This window comes from Macaca thibetana, chromosome 7, assembly GCF_024542745.1.
Source record: "Macaca thibetana thibetana isolate TM-01 chromosome 7, ASM2454274v1, whole genome shotgun sequence".
NCBI classification, from domain to species: Eukaryota; Metazoa; Chordata; class Mammalia; order Primates; family Cercopithecidae; genus Macaca; species Macaca thibetana.
The window spans coordinates 13,303,177-13,322,309 of NC_065584.1; the positions used below are offsets into that span (position 1 = coordinate 13,303,177).

At 35.2% G+C, this 19,133-nt stretch overlaps 2 protein-coding genes across 4 annotated transcripts in view; one reads left to right on the top strand and one right to left on the bottom strand.

Moving 5' to 3' along the window:
* The window catches only part of DDX24 (DEAD-box helicase 24), a 463,245-nt gene that overhangs the window by 219,490 nt on the left and 224,622 nt on the right, over nucleotides 1–19,133 (top strand). The gene's annotated exons all lie outside the window — the stretch shown is intronic.
* PPP4R4 (protein phosphatase 4 regulatory subunit 4) overlaps nucleotides 2,179–19,133 on the bottom strand; it is a 106,932-nt gene continuing 89,977 nt past the window's right edge. For 2 of the 3 annotated variants that reach the window (XM_050799038.1, XM_050799040.1), the window contains 6 exons: nucleotides 17,848–17,917; nucleotides 17,322–17,408; nucleotides 16,903–16,996; nucleotides 15,767–15,834; nucleotides 6,647–6,794; nucleotides 2,179–3,221 (listed from right to left, as the gene is read on the bottom strand). In XM_050799038.1, the coding sequence (XP_050654995.1) occupies nucleotides 3,197–3,221; nucleotides 6,647–6,794; nucleotides 15,767–15,834; nucleotides 16,903–16,996; nucleotides 17,322–17,408; nucleotides 17,848–17,917 (492 nt within the window). In that variant the 3' untranslated portion in view covers nucleotides 2,179–3,196. The remainder of the gene's footprint in view (nucleotides 3,222–6,646; nucleotides 6,795–15,766; nucleotides 15,835–16,902; nucleotides 16,997–17,321; nucleotides 17,409–17,847; nucleotides 17,918–19,133) is intronic. The other variant, XM_050799039.1, reaches the window with a different exon arrangement.

Sequence of the window (19,133 nt, forward strand, 5' to 3'; positions counted from 1 at the left end):
TGGCCAAACCCAGTTATAAAAAGGTACATTATTATTGAAGGATTCATACAGCATGCAGATAACAAACTCCTGCCCTCTTCCCACCATATACACTGCAAAGCAACAACAGCATAATCATTGTATTTAACACACTACTCTTTAAGGTAGAAAATGGACCTATTCTATGTTTTAAATATACTTTTTAATGTTCCCCCATATTTGCTTTAAGAAGTTCCTAAGACACTCAGTTTCAGATTTCCCGAGTACACAGGCATGACAGAAAAATGCAGACCAATAAAAAATGTAATTTACCTCACACAAATACACACACACACAAATTCGGGGTTTCCAACTGAGCGGGGAAAATCTTAACAATGTACAAGTCTTCACTATATGTAAGTGTTGAGTTTTTTTGTTTTGTTTTGTTTTTGAGACGGAGTCTTGCTCTGTCGCCCAGGCTGGAGTGCAATGGCACGATCTCGGCTCACTGCAACCTCTGCCTCCCAGGTTCATGCCATTCTCCTGCCTCAGCCTCCCAAGTAGCTGGGACTACAGGCATCTACCACCACACCCGGCTAATTTTTTGTATTTTAAGTAGAGACAGGGTTTCACCATGTTAACCAGGATTGTCTTGATCTCCTGACCTTGTGATCCACCCACCTCAGCCTCCCAAAGCTGGGATTACAGGTGTGAGACACCACACCTGGCCAAGTGTCGAGTCTTAAAAATTGTTCCTACACAGACACACTCAACCACACATTCTCACACATACATGCTGTAACAACTGAGAACAGGTTACTGACTTAATCTAATTCATTTTATCCTCATTGTAAACTTCTACTCCAGTTGAAGAGCCTGTTTCATTTCAATTCAAAGATTTCTCATATATCCACTAATTGTATGGCAAAACTGACTCATCTCCAGACTAAGATATTCAAGCTTAGGAAGTCAAATAATAGAAATGATTTTTTTAAATGTGTATGAGGTTATAAAGAAAAATTTCATGTGCTCCTTATTTAACCTCTATATGGTAAATCCTTTATAGACCTATCTCCATTTCTGCAGTAACAGTGAGCTCTACAGTTAGCTGTAAGGCTAACTAGTGAAATTCTTGGACTTATTCTTAAAATGCAAGTTTTAGTAATTAACAAAATGATGATGATGTCCCTTTTCCCGACAGCTACAGATGGAGGGAGATTTTTCTTTGCCATACAACTCATTTAAAGGATTAATTTGATAAGTTGTTAAACTGAGAGTTTTCACAAAAGTATCCATCTTGTTTTTGATATAAATGGAGATACATGTAGATATTCATAACTGTCACTAATTTGCTTTTTATCCTGTTTCTACATATCTGTCCTTGGAAATATAATTTTAACAAATATTTCAAAGATTTTAGGAAATGTCATGTTCTGTTAAAAACTTCCAAAAGTAATTTTGATTAACGGTTTGATAATTTAATACCTAGGACTAAGATTGCAATTGACTGCCCTACATTCCTGAACTTTATAAGCAGTAGTTTTTCTCTGTCAAATCAGTTTCCCTTCTCCCATTTGCATCATGGGAAAGTAAAAGCTTATAATTCTGCTAAATTTATTATAACAAATAAATTGAAATTCTCCATTTTATTAAATTAATAGAATGCTATGAATCAAAGCACCAAAAAAAAACTGATGCAATTTTGATGTCTCATTCTGTACCAAATTCTCCAGATCTTAATATATTCAGTTCCACATTATTGGTGCTAGTAGGAGACATGATGAAAACAGTTAAATGAAATCCACAGCGAGTGTACTGATTACTTTAACCAGTACTGTCAAATTTCTCATACCTACTGAATTTTAACTACTGACAAAACGAGTAGTAACAATTCCATTTACCTGGTTGTCCTTTGGCAAAGGATATTACGAAGAATCACTAAAAATAGCCAAAAAAGAAGCCATATGGATGGAAAAAGGAAAACAAATGGCATGAAAAGGTCTCACACTGAGTAACTATGCTCTTATAGTTGACACTGGTATATTTCTTTTTTTCACTACCTAAAACTGAACTATCTTACTCTTTAATTATAGAATAAAAACTGCAGGAGAGTATTTAAAACTTTTTTCACAAACACAGGTATCTCATTAACCTATGTTTTATTTTGAGTAAATTCATTATTCATTATTTCACATTATAAAAAGGAACCACACACACATATGCATTCACAAATTAGATCATCTTTATCATACATCGATACATTTTAAAAAACAAATATTTTCTAATATCAATATAGTTATATGCTGATTGCATTTTGAAATAGAGAAGCTGACAATAGCTTCATACAGTATATCTCAAGAACTGACAGTTTAAAATTAAGAACTGTATATATTCCACAGGCAAATTTTGATGGAAATATTAGCATTAGTACAAATAAATGCTGTTGACATAGCTTAAGCATGATAGCTTGGAATAACAGCTGATTCAGACTAGATTCATCATTTTAAATTAAATAAGGACAAATACAATCTAAAATGTAAACAAAGTATTTATAAAATAAATTCTCTAGGAAATAAAGAAAATCATCAATCTATTATTTTTAAGGTATTTATAGCTCAAAGTTATCAGAAATCTTTGTGGAATTTTCATTGCCAAATTTAAATTTGGGAATGTCCGGGTACAACATATTGACACCACAATCCGGAGGGCTGCCAAAATCGCAGACGGCTATTTGCATCCTTTCAGTGTGACTTTTCAAGTGGGCTTGGAGAGTCATGAGAAAATGCAGTATCTTTCTTACCTTCCAAGTCCCCCTCCAAGTGATTATGAAGCTAGGACGATTTCAGCTGATGTAGACTTTCATACGATTTTTAAATGCTAAAACTTTAGAACAATTAAATAGCTGGTTTCCTGCACAAATAAATGCAGACTTGTCTCTTTTACAGCAGTGGTTAAAGCACATACCTAGAGATGTTTTTCATTACACTTCACTATAACACTGGAATTCTGTAACCACATTATTACTCAAGAAATATATATTATACCTCCTAGGGAATCTAATTTGAAATATGGAAAGTTTAACATCAGCTGTCATTATGTCTCTCTTTCCACTCATTAACAACAACAAAAAAAGACCCCAAAACCTAAAAACAAAGCCCCAACCATTGCTTTAGCTTTTGTGCACCAACCACATTATCTTCTGCTGCCTTTGTTTTGCCTCCTTCATCAAGCAGTTGATTTAAGGATTGGATTTTCTGGATTTTCTTTGGGAAGAAAGAAATGAAGGAAGAGCGGGAGGGTGGGGAAGGAGGGAATAAGAAAGGGAGAAAAAGAAAAAAATATGAAAAATGTTATTATGTGTACAAAGTAAATTAAAAATATATAGATACTCTACTTTGAATAAATCTAATACATGAGAAGTCTGATTAATGGAAAAAATGAATTACACATTAAAGATTACTTGGAATTATCTTTACTTGCCAAAAATTCTGTGTATATATAACATAGCATTCAATTTAATTCATCTTTTCCTACATTTTAAATTTTGTATAACCATAATGGAAGTGACACAGGCATAAATATATGAACTGCCTTAAGAGACAAGATATAATACATACCTGTGCTTCCTTTAAGACACTAATATTCCTAAATACCAAATGTGTCATCTCAATGACACTGAAAAGCTGAGGAATGTATTGCATAGAATTTGAGAAGCAAAAATTGAGATAATTTATACTTTCCAAAATCACCTCACAGGCTTATTTTAAATGAAAAGAATGTATTTTCATTTGGATATGGCCTGTTTTGAATAGTGGATACTATTTTACAGAAGAAAGACCAATGTGGATATCATCACCCATCCAGCCATGTGGCAGTGTGCACTCAAGAGAGATCCATATAAGTGCCACATCAGATGGAAATATAATTACAAACTTGTATATCCAGTCACAAGTTAAAAAAGCAACTGTGGATATCAACATGCCTCCTTTAGAATCAGAAAAGACTAAACCTGATATGATTTGTTATCAAAATGTTTGTTTCTAGATTCACTTTTTAATCATTTATACATATATAAATTATATAAATAACTACATACTATGTATGTTGAACAAGAAAAAATTCAGTCTATGAAAAGGAAAAGCATGCTCAACAATGAAAGAACAGATAAAGAGAGTAATCTGAAATAAAGGAGAACTGGCATAAATATACTGGGTTTCAACAGTCTTTACTGTAAAAAATGCCTATGGCATTTAGAAAAATAATAAGTGGACAAGAGAATACATTACTTTTGATGTTACTAAATATGCTCTTCAACAGAAGAATTTCAGGGCAATCTTTTCTGAGGAAGAGGGTTTAGGGTAATAAAGAGGATTTCAGGGTCGGGCGCGGTGCCTCAAGCCTATAATCCCAGCACTTTGGGAGGCCGAGACGAGCAGATCACAAGGTCAGGAAATCGAGACCATCCTGGCTAACACGGTGAAACCCCGTTTCTACTAAAAAATACAAAAAAAAACTAGCCGGGCGAAGTGGCGGGCGCCTGTAGTCCCAGCTACTCGGGAGGCTGAGGCAGGAGAATGGCGTAAACCCAGGAGGCGGAGCTTGCAGTGAGCTGAGATTGCACCACTGCACTCCAGCCTGGGTGACAGAGCGAGACTCTGTCTCAAAAAAATAAATAAATAAATAACAAGAGGATTTCAGGATGCCAGAGCTAGAAGGCACCTTAAAGAAGGAGGAACCATGAGGCGGCCCTGTCATGTGACAGATATGCACAGTGAGGGTCAGTGCACTGAGCTGAACTTTGCACAGCCACTTAGCTGCTGCTGGGAACAAGACACACAAGGCTCTCTATACACCATTACCGTGTCCTGCCTCTGTTTTCATCACTTTTTTTTTTTTTTTTGAGACGGAGTTTCACTCTTGTTGCCCAGGCCGGAGTGCAGTGGCGCGATCTCAGCTCACCGCAACCTCTGCCTCCCGAGTTGAAGCGATTCTCCTGCCTCAGCCTCCTGAGTAGCTGGGATTACAGGAGCACGACACCACGCTTGGCTAATTTTTGTATTTTTTTAGTAGAGGCAGGGTTTCACCATGTTGGCCAGGCTGGTCTCAAACTCCTGACCTCAGATAATCCACCTGCCTTGGCCTCCCAAATTGTTGGGATTACAGGCATGAGCCACTGCACCTGGACCTTTCATGACTTTTAAGTGGAACTTCCATAGTATAATCATGGGAGCAATAACTGTATAGCTAAAGAGCATTCTCTGTAAATAAAAGTACACTCTGCATTGACACTAACCTGTAATATCAATGTTCATTTTTTCTATTACTATTATGTTTTTGTAATAGTACATTGGTTCTCTTTCCGTGAGCGCTAGTCAATAAATTTGTTTCTAAACTTATTTCTAAATTTTGAATGAAGTTGGGCATATACCCAACGACCAATTAAACTTTGGAATACATATAGTTTGGATGTTTGTCCCTGCCCAAATCTCATGTTGAATTGTAATCCACAATGCTAGAGGTGGGGCCTGGTGGGAGGTATTTGGATCATGGGGGCTGATCCCTCATGGCTTTGTGTTTTCTTTGTGATAGTGAGTTCTCGCAAGATCTGATCATTTAAAAGTGTGTGGCACCTCCCCCAACCCCACTCTCTCTCTCTCCTGCTCCTACTTTTACCATGTGATGTGCCTGCTCCTGCTTCGCCATCTAGCAGGATAATAAGCCTCCTGAAGCTTCCCCAGAAGCAGATGCCGCTATGCTTCCTGTGAAGTCTGCAGAACTATGAGCCAATTAAACCTCTTTTCTTCATAAATTACCCAGCCCAGGTATTTCTTTATAGCAATGCAAAACAGCCTAAATCAGATCCTAAAAGGGACTCCAGCACAGAGTTTTTGCAAAAGAATGCATTTAAGAAACTTTATTCAAAAATGCCCATGCATTCACTAAAATATGTTTAAAAGAACATCTAAATATTGTTAAAAGTCTGTTCCAACCAGAAGGTTCAGGTGTCCTATATGAAATAGCTAACTTGTAACTATGGTTTGGGTATCCTGGCAGAATCATTTATAACTTGATACAGTCTCTTATCAAGGTGATTTTTATGGTACCCCTTTCTTAAATATTTAAGCTAAAAGAAAGACTTCAACAAATCAAACAAGATACAAATAGCACATTAAAAGGAATCATGGGGGAAAAGGAAAATGGAGGCCCTTTATAACTTCAACTTCAAGACATAAGTATAGTCTGTAAACCTCTCCAGTTTACTGAACTCACAATTCTGGGTTCCATGCTGCCACTTATTTCTTAACGTGACATCAGCTGTACCCATCTTTCTGCACACTGGGTGATTAAATACCATATCCTTAAGCTAGGTGTTTAAAGGGATGCCTTCTTAGAGACAAATTCCCTAAATGTAAACATTTCATAGAAAAAAATTAGATTTCAGATATTAGTGGGAGCCATTTAAATGTTTCCTGTTGATTTCCTAAGGTTACAATGCCTTTGCCAAATGTAAGTTATTCTATATAAACTAACATAACAGAGTCACATGTGACAGTAATACCCTTTAATTTATAACATTTTCTCATTATAGACATTTTCTATTCTTTGGAAAGTACTTAAGTGGGAAGGAAAGTCTGTTGAGAAAAAGAGTAGGATAATACACTCAGTCTGACATCACTTGATTACTTACAAGGTAGCCTTCCGTGGTTGTGTATCTTTACTTCCACTGCTCTTGGGATCAACTGAGTTACCTGTCCCACGGGAAGTACTTGGTAAGGGAGTATTAGGAGAAAAGGAAGGTGGAACACTACTGGCATTACGAGTCCGGAATGAATCATCTGAAAGTAATACATATAAAGTCAGATATATCAAATATACTAAGAAAGAGGGTAACCAAAGAGAAGAAAAGGTTAATGATAGCTGACTTTTTCACTTTTTAAGTCAATTTTATGAGGGTAAAATTTACATACAACAAACCGCAAGAAGTTAAGGTTTTGACATATGTACACCCCCATGAAGTCATCACCACAATCAAGATGTGAGCATGTCTATCACTATGAAACAGTCCCTCATACCCCATCATGATCCTCCTCCGCCCTCTCCAAACCACTCCTGTCAACTATAAAATAGTTTGTATTGTCTAGAATTTTATATAAATGAACATACAGTATATACTCTTTTCTGTCTGGCTTCTTTCATTCAGCATAATTTTGAAATTCATTCATGTTTTATGTATCAATACTTCATTCCTATTTCTGACTGGTATTGTGTGAATATGTCAAAATTTGTTTACCCATAATATCTGTTGATAGACATTTCTATTTTTTCCAGTTTTGATATATTACAAATAAAGCTGCTATGAACACTCATGTACAAGTCTGTGTGTGGACATATGTTTTAGTTTCTTCTCAGTAAATGCATAGGAGTGGAACTGCTGGGTCATATACTAAATACATATTTAACTTCACAAGAAACTGCCAAATTGATGTCCAGAATTTCTTTTCTTTCCTGACATTTCTGCCAGGAACATGAGTATTCTGGAGAGTTACTCCACATCCTCACATACACTTGATATTGTGAGTCTTTCTAGTTTCAGACATTCTAGCAAGTGTGAAGTGGCACCTCCTTGGGTGCTTTTCTTACTGCTTTTAAATTTCCATTTCCCTAATGATTAGGATGTTAAGCATCTTTTCATGTACTTACTTGTGTATCTTTTGTGAAGTTCATGTTCAAACCTTTTTCCCATTTTAAAATTGGTTGCCTAATTTTTGTTAAGGCATCTTTGTATATTCTGGATACAAATTCTTTGGTATATATTCTATGAATATTTCCTCCATATCTATGCCTTGCTTTTTATTTTTTAATGCTCTACTTCAAAGCCCAGATGCTTTAATTTTGATTAAGTCCAGTATGTTAATATTTTTGCTTTATGGTCAAGATAAATTTTTGTGTATTCCAAAATCACAAAGACTTTCTGCTATATTTTCTTTAGAAAATATAGACGCTTTTATGTTTAGGTTTACAATACATTTTGAGTATAGTATAATTTTGTGTATGGTGATAAGACTTGAGATTCACAGGAACGGAAAGTCAGATACTGCATGTTTTCACTTATAAGTGGGAGCTAAGTAACGTGTACATGTGGTCACGGAATGTAGAATACTCGTCACTGGAGACTAGGAAGGGTGGGAGTGTCAGAAGGGGTGATGGATGAGAAATTGCTTAATAGGTAAAATGTACACTATTAGGTTACACTAAATGCCCAGACTTTACCACTATGTAATATATCCATGTATATCCATGTAATAAAACTGTACTTGTATGCCTTAAATTTATACAAATTTAACAAAGAATTAAGGTTTAGGGTTTGTTTTGGTTTTTGTTTCTTTAATATGAATATCCAATGGTTCCAGCACCACTTTTTAAGTAGACTTTATTTTTTAGAACAGTTTTAAGTTTACAGCACAGTTGAGCAGAAGGTACAGAGATCTCCCATATCTTCCCAGTCATACACAGCCTCCCAACTTCAATGTCTCCCACCAGTGGTACATTTGTTGCATTGATGAACCCACATTGACACATCATTACCACCCAAAGCCCATAGTTCACATTAGGGTTCACTCTTAATGGCATACATGCTATGAATTTGGACAATATATAAATGACATGTTTCTATCATTTTGGTATCATACAGAGTGTTTTCACTGCCCTAAAAATTATCTGTGCTCCATCTATTCAATTCTCCTTCCCCCAAACCCCTGACAACTACTTATCATTTTACTGTCTCCATAGTTTTATCTTTTCCAGAATGTCACATAGTTGGAATGCTACCTTTTCAATTTGCTTCTTTCACTTAGTAGTATGTATTAAAAGTTCCTTCACGTCTTTTCATGGCCTGATAGCTCATTTCATTTTAGCACTGCATAATATTCCACTGTCTGGATGTACCACAGTTTGTTTATTCATCTACCTACTGAAGAACAACTTGTTTGTTTCCAAATTTTGGCAATTATGAATAAAGCTGATATAAACACTCATGCTCAGATTTTTGTGCGGACGTAAGTTTTCAACTCCTGTGGATAAAAACCAAGGAGCACGACTGCTAGATCATATGGTAAGAGTATGTTTGGTTTTGTAAGAAACTACCAAACTGATGTTCCATAGTGGCTGTACCATTTTGTATTGCCACCAGCAATGAATGAGAGTTCCCGTTGCTTCACATCCTCACCAGCATTTGTTGTCAGCATTTTGGATTTTGACCATTCTAATAGGTGTGTCATGGGACTTCATTGTTTTAATTTGCACAAACCTGATGACATATGATGAACACCTTTGCATATGCTTATTTTCCATTGACATATCTTCTTCAGTGAGGTATCTGTTCAAGTCTTTGCCCATTTTTTAATCAGGTTGTTAGTTTTCCTACTGTCGAGTTTTACAAGTTTTTTGTATATTTTGGATAAAAGTCCTTTATCAGATTATGTGTTTTGCAAACATTTTCTCCCAGTCAGTGGCTTGCCTTCTCATTCTCTTGACAGTATTTTTCAAATAGTAGTTTTAATTTTAATGAATTTCAGCTTATTCTTTATTTCATAGATTGTGCCTTTGACATGGTATCTAAAATATCATTACTATAAGCAAGGTCATCTAGATTTTCTCCTATGTTATCTTCTAGGAATTTTATAGTTTTGCATTTTACATTTAGAACAGCGATTCATGTTTGAATAAATTTTTGTGAAGGGTGTAAAAGATATATATATATATATATATTTTTTTTTTTTTTTTTTTTTTTTTTTTTTTGCATGTGGGTGTCTTATTGTTCCAGCTGCATTTGTTTGAAAAGACTATCTTTTCTCCATTGTATTGGCCTTGTTCCTTTGTTAATGATCATGTGACTATACTTACATGGGTCTATTTCTGGGCTCCCTATTCTGTTTCTTCAATCTGTTTGACTATTCTTTTGCCAATACCACACTGTCTTGATTGCTGTAGCTTTATAGTAAGTCCTGAAGTCAGGTGGTGTCAATCTTCCAGCTTTGTTCTTTGTCATTATTATGTTGGCTATTCTGGGACTTTTCTTCTCTAGGTAAACTTTGGAATCAGTTTGTTGATATCTACCAAATAACTCGTTGGGATTTTGACTGAGACTGCATTTAGTTTATAGATCAAGTTGGGAAGAACTGACATCTTGACAATATTGAGTCTTTCTAGCAATAAACATGAGATATCTCCTTCTTTATTTAGTTCTTTGATTTCTCCTATCAGAGTTTTGTAGTTTTCCTTATATAGATCTCGTACGTATTTTGTTAGAATTATGCCTATTTCATTTTTCTGAGTGCTAATAGTAAATGGTGTTTTGCTTTTAATTTTAAATTCCTACTTGTTCAATGCTGGAATACAGGACATATTGAACTTTGCACATTAACCTTACAGAATATTAACCTTATATTCTGCATCTTCACCATAATCACTTCTTAGTTCCAGAAGTGTTTTTGTCAATTCTTGTGTATTTTCTACATAGATGATCGTGTTATCTGTGACCAAAGACAATTTGAGTTCTTCCTTCCAAAATCAGTATATCTTTTCTTTCCTTTTCTAGAACTTCCGGTATGATGGTAAAAAGGAATGGTGACGGGAGGACATCATTGTCTTGTTCCTGATCTTAGGGGGAATGCTTCTAGTTCCTCACTACTGTGATGTTATCTGCAGGTTTTTTGTAGATTTTCCTTATCAAGTTGAGGAAGTTCTCTATTCCTAGCTTACTTACGGTTTTTATCATGAATAGGTGTTGGGTTTGGTCAAATGTCTTTTCTTCATGTATTACTATGATCACGTGATTTTTCTTCCGTGGCCTGTTAGTGTGATATATTACATTAAGTGTTCTTCAAATGGTGAATTAGTCTTCTACAACTGGTATAAATCCTACTCAGTTTTGGTGTATAATTCTTTTTATATATTGTTGGATTTGAGTTGCTAATATTTTTTGACGATTTTTGCATTTGTGGTCATGAGAGATGTTGGTATGTATTATTCTTTTCTTGGAATGACTTTGATTTTGGTAGTAGGGTAATGCTGACCTCACAGAATGAGTTAGGGTGTATTCCCATTGCTTCTATCTTGTGAAAGAGATTGTAGATAACTGGTATAATTTATTTCTTAAATATTTGATAGAATTTATCAGTGAACCCATCTGGGCTAGATGCTTTCTGTTTTGGAAGATTACTAATTACTGATTCAATTTCTTTAATAGATATAAGCCTATTCAGATTGTCTATTCTTTTTTTTATTATTATACTTTACGTTCTAGGGTACATGTGCCCAACATGCAGGTTTGTTACATATGTACACATGTGCCATGTTGGTGTGCTGCACCCATTAACTCATTATTTACATTACGTATATCTCCTAATGCTATCCCTCCCCCCTCCCCACAATAGGCCCCAATGTGTGATGTTCCCCTTCCTGTGGTCTATTTCTTCTTCTGTGAGTTTTGAATCGTGTCTCTCTCTCTCTCTCTTTTTTTTTTTTTTTTTTTTTTTTTTTTTTTTTTTTTTTTTTTTTGAGATGGAGTCTTGCTCTGTCTCCCAGGCTGGAGTGCACTGGCACGATCTTGGCTCACTGCAACCTCCGCCTCCCAGGTTCAAGCAATTCTCCTGTCTCAGCCTCCCAAGTAGCTGGGACTATAGGCACATGCCACCACACCCAGCTGATTTTTGTATTTTTAGTAGAGACGGGGTTTCGCCATATTGGTCGGGCTGGTCTTGAACTCCTGACTTCAGGTGATCCACCTGTCTCTGCCTCCCAAATTGATGGGATTACAGGCGTGAGCCAATGTGCCTGGATGAATTGCGTCTTTCAAGGAGTTGGTCCATCCGGCACCATTTTAAAAAATATTATTCTATCACTATTGATTTATCTTGAAGCCTTTGTTAAAATCAACTGACTATGTATGACAACATAGAACACAATGCCTCGATTACCAGAATTTTATAGTAATTGTTGAAATCAAATTTATATTTAAGTTCTCCAGCTTTTTTCTTTTTCAAAACTATTTTGGCTACATTGGGGTCCTTTTGCATTTCAATACAGATTTTTAGAAACAGCTTATAAATTTCTGCAGAAAGACTACCAGAATTTTAACTAGGATTTCACTGAATCTCTGGATCAATTCAGAAAAAAACTGCCACTAGAACAATATTAAGTTTTTCAATCCATAAACATGTTATATTTCTCCATTTACTTAGGTCTTTAGCTTCTTTTAGCAGTATTTTAAATTTTTTATGTATCTCTAGCACATTTTGTTAAATTTGTCCCTGAGCACTGGTTTTGAAGATACTGTAAATGTTATTTTTTAAAATAAACTGTCTTTTTCAGAATAGTTTTGATTTACAGAAAAATTGACAGAACAGAATAAATAATTCTCATATATCCCCTTCACCCAATTTCCTCTATTAACAGCTTACATAAGTATGCAATATTTATCATATTTAATGAACCAATGCTGATACATTATTAACTAAAAGCCATAGTAGTTGTTATTTTATCTAATAACAACTTTTTCTGTCTCAGGATCCCATCCAGGATACTATATCACATTTACTTGTTAGTTCTCCTTAGCTCTCCTTGGCTGTGACAGTTTCTCAGACTTTCCCGAACAGTTTTGAGTAGTATAACTGAAGACAGGCAGAAGTCCCCACACAATGAACAGTGGAGTCGCGTTAAGTAAAAAGTATCCAACCTGGCATTCTAAGTTCTGATTCTGACCTTTCCTTACAGTTTTTGTTTGTTTGTTTTTGGGGGTTTTTTTTGTTTCGGTTTTTGTTTTTTCTGAGATGGACTCTTGCTCTCTCGCCCAGGCTCGAGTGCAGTGGTGCAATCTCGGCTCTCTGCAAGCTCCACCTCCCAGGTTCATGCCATTCTCCTGCCTCAGCCTCCCGAGTAGCTGGGACTACAGGCGTCTGCCACCACGCCCAGTTAATTTTTTTTTTTTTTTTTTTTGTATTTTTAGTAGAGATGAGGTTTCACCATGTTAGCCAGGATGATCTTGATCTCCTGACCTCATGATCTGCCCACCTTGGCCTCCCAAAGTGCTGGGATTACAGGTGTGAGCCACTGCGCCCGACCTCCTTACAGTTTCATCTAACACCACTCCATTATACCCACTCCACACTTCAGCCAAACTAGTCAGCTGTTGCTCCCTGAAAACATCAACAATCATCTTTTATTTATGACTGGTACTGTGAATGGAATGTTATTCTATACACATCTCTGCCTGTCAAAATCCTAGCATACCTTAAGGTTCGTCTCAAATGACATAATCATCTTGAAACCTGTTTTGAGTCCCACAAATAAGATCTCTTCTCTACGCAAATATCTGAAACATTTGTTAAAAGATGTTCTGCTTCCATTTTCTCTTTATAGATGTGTTATTATATAGTAAATTTTTTCAGTTTCTATTTTAAGTAATAAATAACAATAATAAGCACCTTTTTCTAACCAAGAACTCTAGGAGGTATTTCATTAAACCTACAGTTCTCCCTCAACTGAAAATAATATTGAGACATTAAGATAGAATATTTTTCAAATATTTTAATAAAATATTTACTCTCACAGTATAGTTTAGCTCTGTGTCCCTACCCAAATCTCACCTTGAACTGTAATAATCCCCACATGTTGTGGGAGGGGCCCGGTGGGAGGTAACTGAATCATGGGGGTGGGTTTTTCCCATATTATTCCCATGATAGTGAATAAGTCTCACGAGATCCGGTGGTTTTATAAAAGGGCAGTTCCCCTAGATAGACCCTGTTGCTTGCTGCCATGTAAGACACGTCTTGCTTTCCCTTTGCCTTCTGCCATGATTGTGAGGCCTCCCCAGCCATGTGGAACTGTGAGTCAATTAAATCTCTTTCCTTTATGAATTACCCAGTCTTGGGTATGTCTTTATTAACAGCATGAGAAGAGACAAATACACCTCATAAAACCCATAACTTAAGACTTTGGATGTAAGTTTTAGAATCTGTGGACCACATCTACTCTCTTGGTTCTTAAAGTCACTTAAAAACTAGCAAAGTTAAAACTAAATAAATTAATGCACTTAATTAAAACTTTTAAAAACCACTTCTGAATCAATATTCTTAATGATTTAGACAAAGAAATTTCTTGACAGAAAATGTTACAAGATCATGAATAAATATGCTCATTACAGCTAAGTGAAGAAGTACCAAGAGAACAGGTGAGATCCACGCAAGTCTGAAGAACCCCTTATGAACATCTATAATCATCTGCACCATTAGCTCAAAGTTAATTCCAACCGGTTTTGTACACTTAAGTTTTTAAAGGCACTCCATATTTTAAATAAAGTTCTTAAACTCTGAATGTTCCTTAGTGCCTCCTAAAGAATTCACAGTTTTACTGAGCTGAAAGTAATCAATGGTTTTATTATTTATAGTCCAAGATATGGGGAAAATTTTAGTTCATCAACTTTCTGTTGTTATCAAATTATTTCTTGTGATAATCATAGTCTACCTTGCAGAACCATTCTATATACTGTACGTGAATTGCCAATGCTTTAATGCTAGAAAGATTTTCTCTTCCAGCAAATGAAAAAGTTTACAGAACAGCCAATGAGTATATACATTCCCCATAAGAATTAAAAAGAAGGCCGGGTGCAGTGGCTCATGCCTGTAATCCCAGCACTTTGGGAGGCTGAGGCGGGCAGATCACGAGGTCAGGAGATCGAGACCATCCTGGCTAACACGGTGAAACCCCATCTCTACTAAAAGTACAAAAAAAATTAGCCAGGCGTGATGGTGGGCACCTGTAGTCCCAGCTACTTGGGAGGCTGAGGCAGGATAATGGCATGAATGTGGGAGGCGGAGCTTGCGGTGAGCCGAGATCTCGCCACTGCACTCCAGTCTGAGCGACAGAGCGAGACTCCGTCTCAAAAAAATAAGAATTAAAAAGAAAAAGAAGACAGAATACTCAAAATGTAACCTAAAAAGAAAATGTAATTAAGCTGTTAAAAATTTCAGATCTTTGAGCAGATTCACTATTTACACTAAAAAAAGCTACCATAGATCAGTAGTAAAATTTTCAACAAATATTTCCAAAGTATAAAGTTAAAAACACACATTTAGCCACTAGTAATTTTAACAATATAGTCTACATTATTTATAGTACAATTCTATGCTCTGTTATATAAACCAGAGGCCAGCAAATTACAGTCTGTGGGTCAAATCTTGCCCACTGCCTGTTTTTGTAGATAAAGTTTTATTGGAATACAGCCACATCTATTCATTATGTACTGTCTATGGCTGCTTTTACTCAGTAACAGCAGAGTTCAGTAACTGTGACAGACCAATTTAGCCAACAAAGCCTGTACGTTTACCCTCTGGCCCTTCAGGGAAATGTGCTGACCCCTGCCACAAACTTCCAAATACATCATATTGTAAACGTTTAGCTGTTCATCTAGATTTACAGTGAAGTCCTGTTGTTTCTAACTTCCTTAAAAATTACTGTGAAACCTTTTTGTCTGTGCCTCAGTAAGCCTTCCCAGTATGGTAAAACATACCCTATCACTTTTGTTCTTTTTCTATTTTAAAAGTATTAAACTGAGTCTTGAACAGTGAAGACAAAATAGTTTAGTCAAATATTTTCTCAATTGCTAGACAAAAATTTAATTTCTTAGGGATCTGATAAAGATATAAATTTAGGAAAACACTGTATCTAGTACTAAATAAATAGGTCATTTAAGGAAAATAATATTATGTTAAATTTAGCAATTTTTTGAAGAACTTAGATTGCTACTTACCAGTTAGTGAAAGCACAGAAGTCTTTCCTAACCCTGAGACAGGTGTATATCCTGCTGTAGAACTTTTACTAGAAAACAACATGATTTAGTTTAAAATACAAAAACACACTTTCTTACAATCTCAGTCATCTAACACTCGTGCTGTTTTAATCTTCTTTTTAATGCTTTCCTCTACTTACGAAACATTTGTTGCTTTCATTTCTCATTTTTTTAATATTCATGCCTCACAACACTTACTTTGTCCATAACTTAAAAGCATGTCCTTAAACTTTTGCTTCATCAGAATTACAGTTTTTCTTTTGAGGTTCAAGCAAGGCAGCTAAGATGGGTAAAATTTTCTTGGAAATAAAACTTATCTTTAGTTATAATCTCTTTTTTCTATCTTGAGATCTCTATTGGCCAGGTACTTTTGATGGATCTATTGATAATGCCCCGAAACACAGCTGAAATTCTATAAGAAGCTATCTTTAAAAGAAAAATATTTTGTCCTGGAACATGTAATTTATCTTGATAGACAAAGGAATAGTTTTAAAGATATTTGTTTCCTTAAAATTACTTTGCTTGTCAATTGACATACAGCTGTTTGTCAGCACATATAAAAAATCATGGTAATTTAATTTTTATTGATTCTCTCCTCATCTTAACTGCTTGTAATTTTGTCTCCTAGGCTAAAGGGGAAACCAGACATTCATCTATTGTCAGGATAACTCTGCTGTGATCACTTTATCATATTAACATGCCAATGGCTTCTTTATAGACAGAAACAATATTAGTAGCAAAGCAATGTCTATACACATTTAGCAAATGGAGCATACTCATACCTATTAAAAGTTAAGTGGAATATGTGACATACTACTACCTCCCTCATGAAATAATATATGGATTCTATGATATTATTAAATAGTATCATGTCAGTATTCTTCCTAGAATGCCAGAATACCTATTTTTGTGAAAACTGTTGGAGGTCTCTTATTTTTAAAAATAACAATTCCTACAGAAGAAAACTGACAAAATATTGGCCTATTAAAAAAAACCTCAAAATTTATTCTGATTTTTATAAAATGTGAACTCATATATATGAAGATGTGAATAAAGATAAAAATTATGTTAAAAATTGAAGAGCTGACAGATCATACCTAGCACATTTCTCTAAGTTGCCATATTTTGCATGAAAAGCTTGATTATTAAAAGACTGGCTTCGAATCAATTTGGATTTCTTGATTTCTTTACCTAGAGTAACAAGCAGAAAAAAGGAAAATGTATTCAGTTCATCCTCAGCTGCTTCAACCCCCATTTCCTCCCCAACTACCATCATTTTCAGTAAAACACAGATGGCTTTAGCCCTTTTTTTCTTTAATTTGAGCTCACTGAAGTATCTCTTACCCTTACTAGCAATTAAAAACTACCAAAACAACTAATGATAGAAGGTGAAAAGTGATTTAGAATGAGATATATTATCCTATTGTATTTCATCTAATAGAGTGACTTTGCCAGCAATTAATTTTTATAAAAGGAAGAAAAATTATAAAAAGATATAAAAGAAGTTATTTCTTACTTGTCGATGGGGTGACAGAAGAGGGTCCAGGAACAGAAATGGGGATGTTCTTGGGCAGACTTTGCGTTGGTGTCTTAGTGTCTCTACCTAAAATAAATTCTGCTTTAAGTTCTATAATTTCCTCTAAGTCCTTATTAATCTCCATAAATATACAAGACAATTCAGACAATATGAATCACTATCCCTAGCTAAGCAGCTTTCTTTTCCAAATATTCTTATTTGGCAAGATTTACACATTTCAATCTTTGTTATTCAGTGATCAGTTTCACAATCTTACAGTTGTTATCAAACTTGAAGCTTTCCTTTTGAAGGATCTGAATGTCCACTCTGGTTCCTGCCTTTCACTTATGTATTCTTAACATCTGTACCACATTAAACAGCCCATTTTCAAAAATGACTTTTCAAAAATGAAAAAAAGTAAAGCAATTTTCCATATCAAATAAAAAATTCAGCATGGTCTTTCAGAATACCAGGATGCAACATTAATTACGTAACTAAGTGGTGAAGACATAGAAAAATTACTTACGTTTCTTTTCAAACACTTTATCACTCATGGGCCTTCCATCATTCTGTTGCTTTTCTTTCTCTAATTGTTCCTGTTATTAAGACAGTATCTTGCATTAAAGGTACAACTGAAGTAGGTTTAGAAAATTCTTCTGAGAAATTAAGCATTAGAGATTCAAATAAAGTTCATAAAAATGCCTAAAAGAAGTAGTTTTTTCCAATGTTAGTGTCTAAAGAATTCAGGGTTCTTTCAGATTTGTGCTCTTTTCATATCTACAGAATTCGGCCCTTGGGGGTCTGTCAAGCTAAAACAATGAGTTTGATATCGATGTAATAATGACCCTTCATTTTCTAGATGGTATTTCCTAAATCGCATTAGTAAAATATCCCTTACTTTGGTCACTTCAATTTCAGATTGGTAAATGGCTAAATAATATCTTTCTTTAAAAAGACTGAAAGAAAAGAAAATGGTCTTGGATATTTTTAAATGCTTTGTTTAAGTAAAATATACATAGAGAGGCCGGGCACCATGGCTCAGGCCTGTAATCCCAGCACGTTGGGAGGCTGAGATGGGTGAGTTATCTGAGGTCAGGAGTTTGAGACCAGACCAGGCAACATGAAGAAATGCCATCTCTACTAAAAACACACAAAAAATTAGCCAGGCATGGTGGTGCACACCTGTAATCCCAGCTATTCAGGAGGCTAAGGCAGGAAACCTGGGAGGTGGAGGTTGCAGTGAGCCGAGCTCATGCCACTGCACTCCAGCCTGGGTGACAGAGTGACACTCCATCTCAAAAAAAAAAAAAAAAAAAAAAAAAAAAAAATATATATATATATATATATATATGTATGTATAAAGAAAGTGCACAAATTATAGGTGTACAAATTCATAGCTCAATGAATTTTCCCAAAATAGACGCACTTGTATAACCAGCTCCAATATCATGAAACAAAACATTACCAAAACAAAGGAGGCCCTTATGCCAACAGAACAAATAGGCAAGAAAATCAACAAACACAGCAAGTTCTGAACAAACTTGGTATAACTGACATGCTAGAATACTACAGTCAACAAGTGGAGAATAAACATTCTTTTAAAATGCACATGTAAACTAAGGAAAAATATGGAGAAAATAAGATAAAGAATTTCCACATAGAAGTGGACTATATTTAAAAATCAAATGGAAATTCTGAAACAGAAATAAAGCATGAAACTGAAAAATTTCATTGGGTGGGATTAACAGAGTTATCCATTTTCTACACGTTTGCCTCTATTATCTTGATCATATTAATCACAGTTATCTTGAA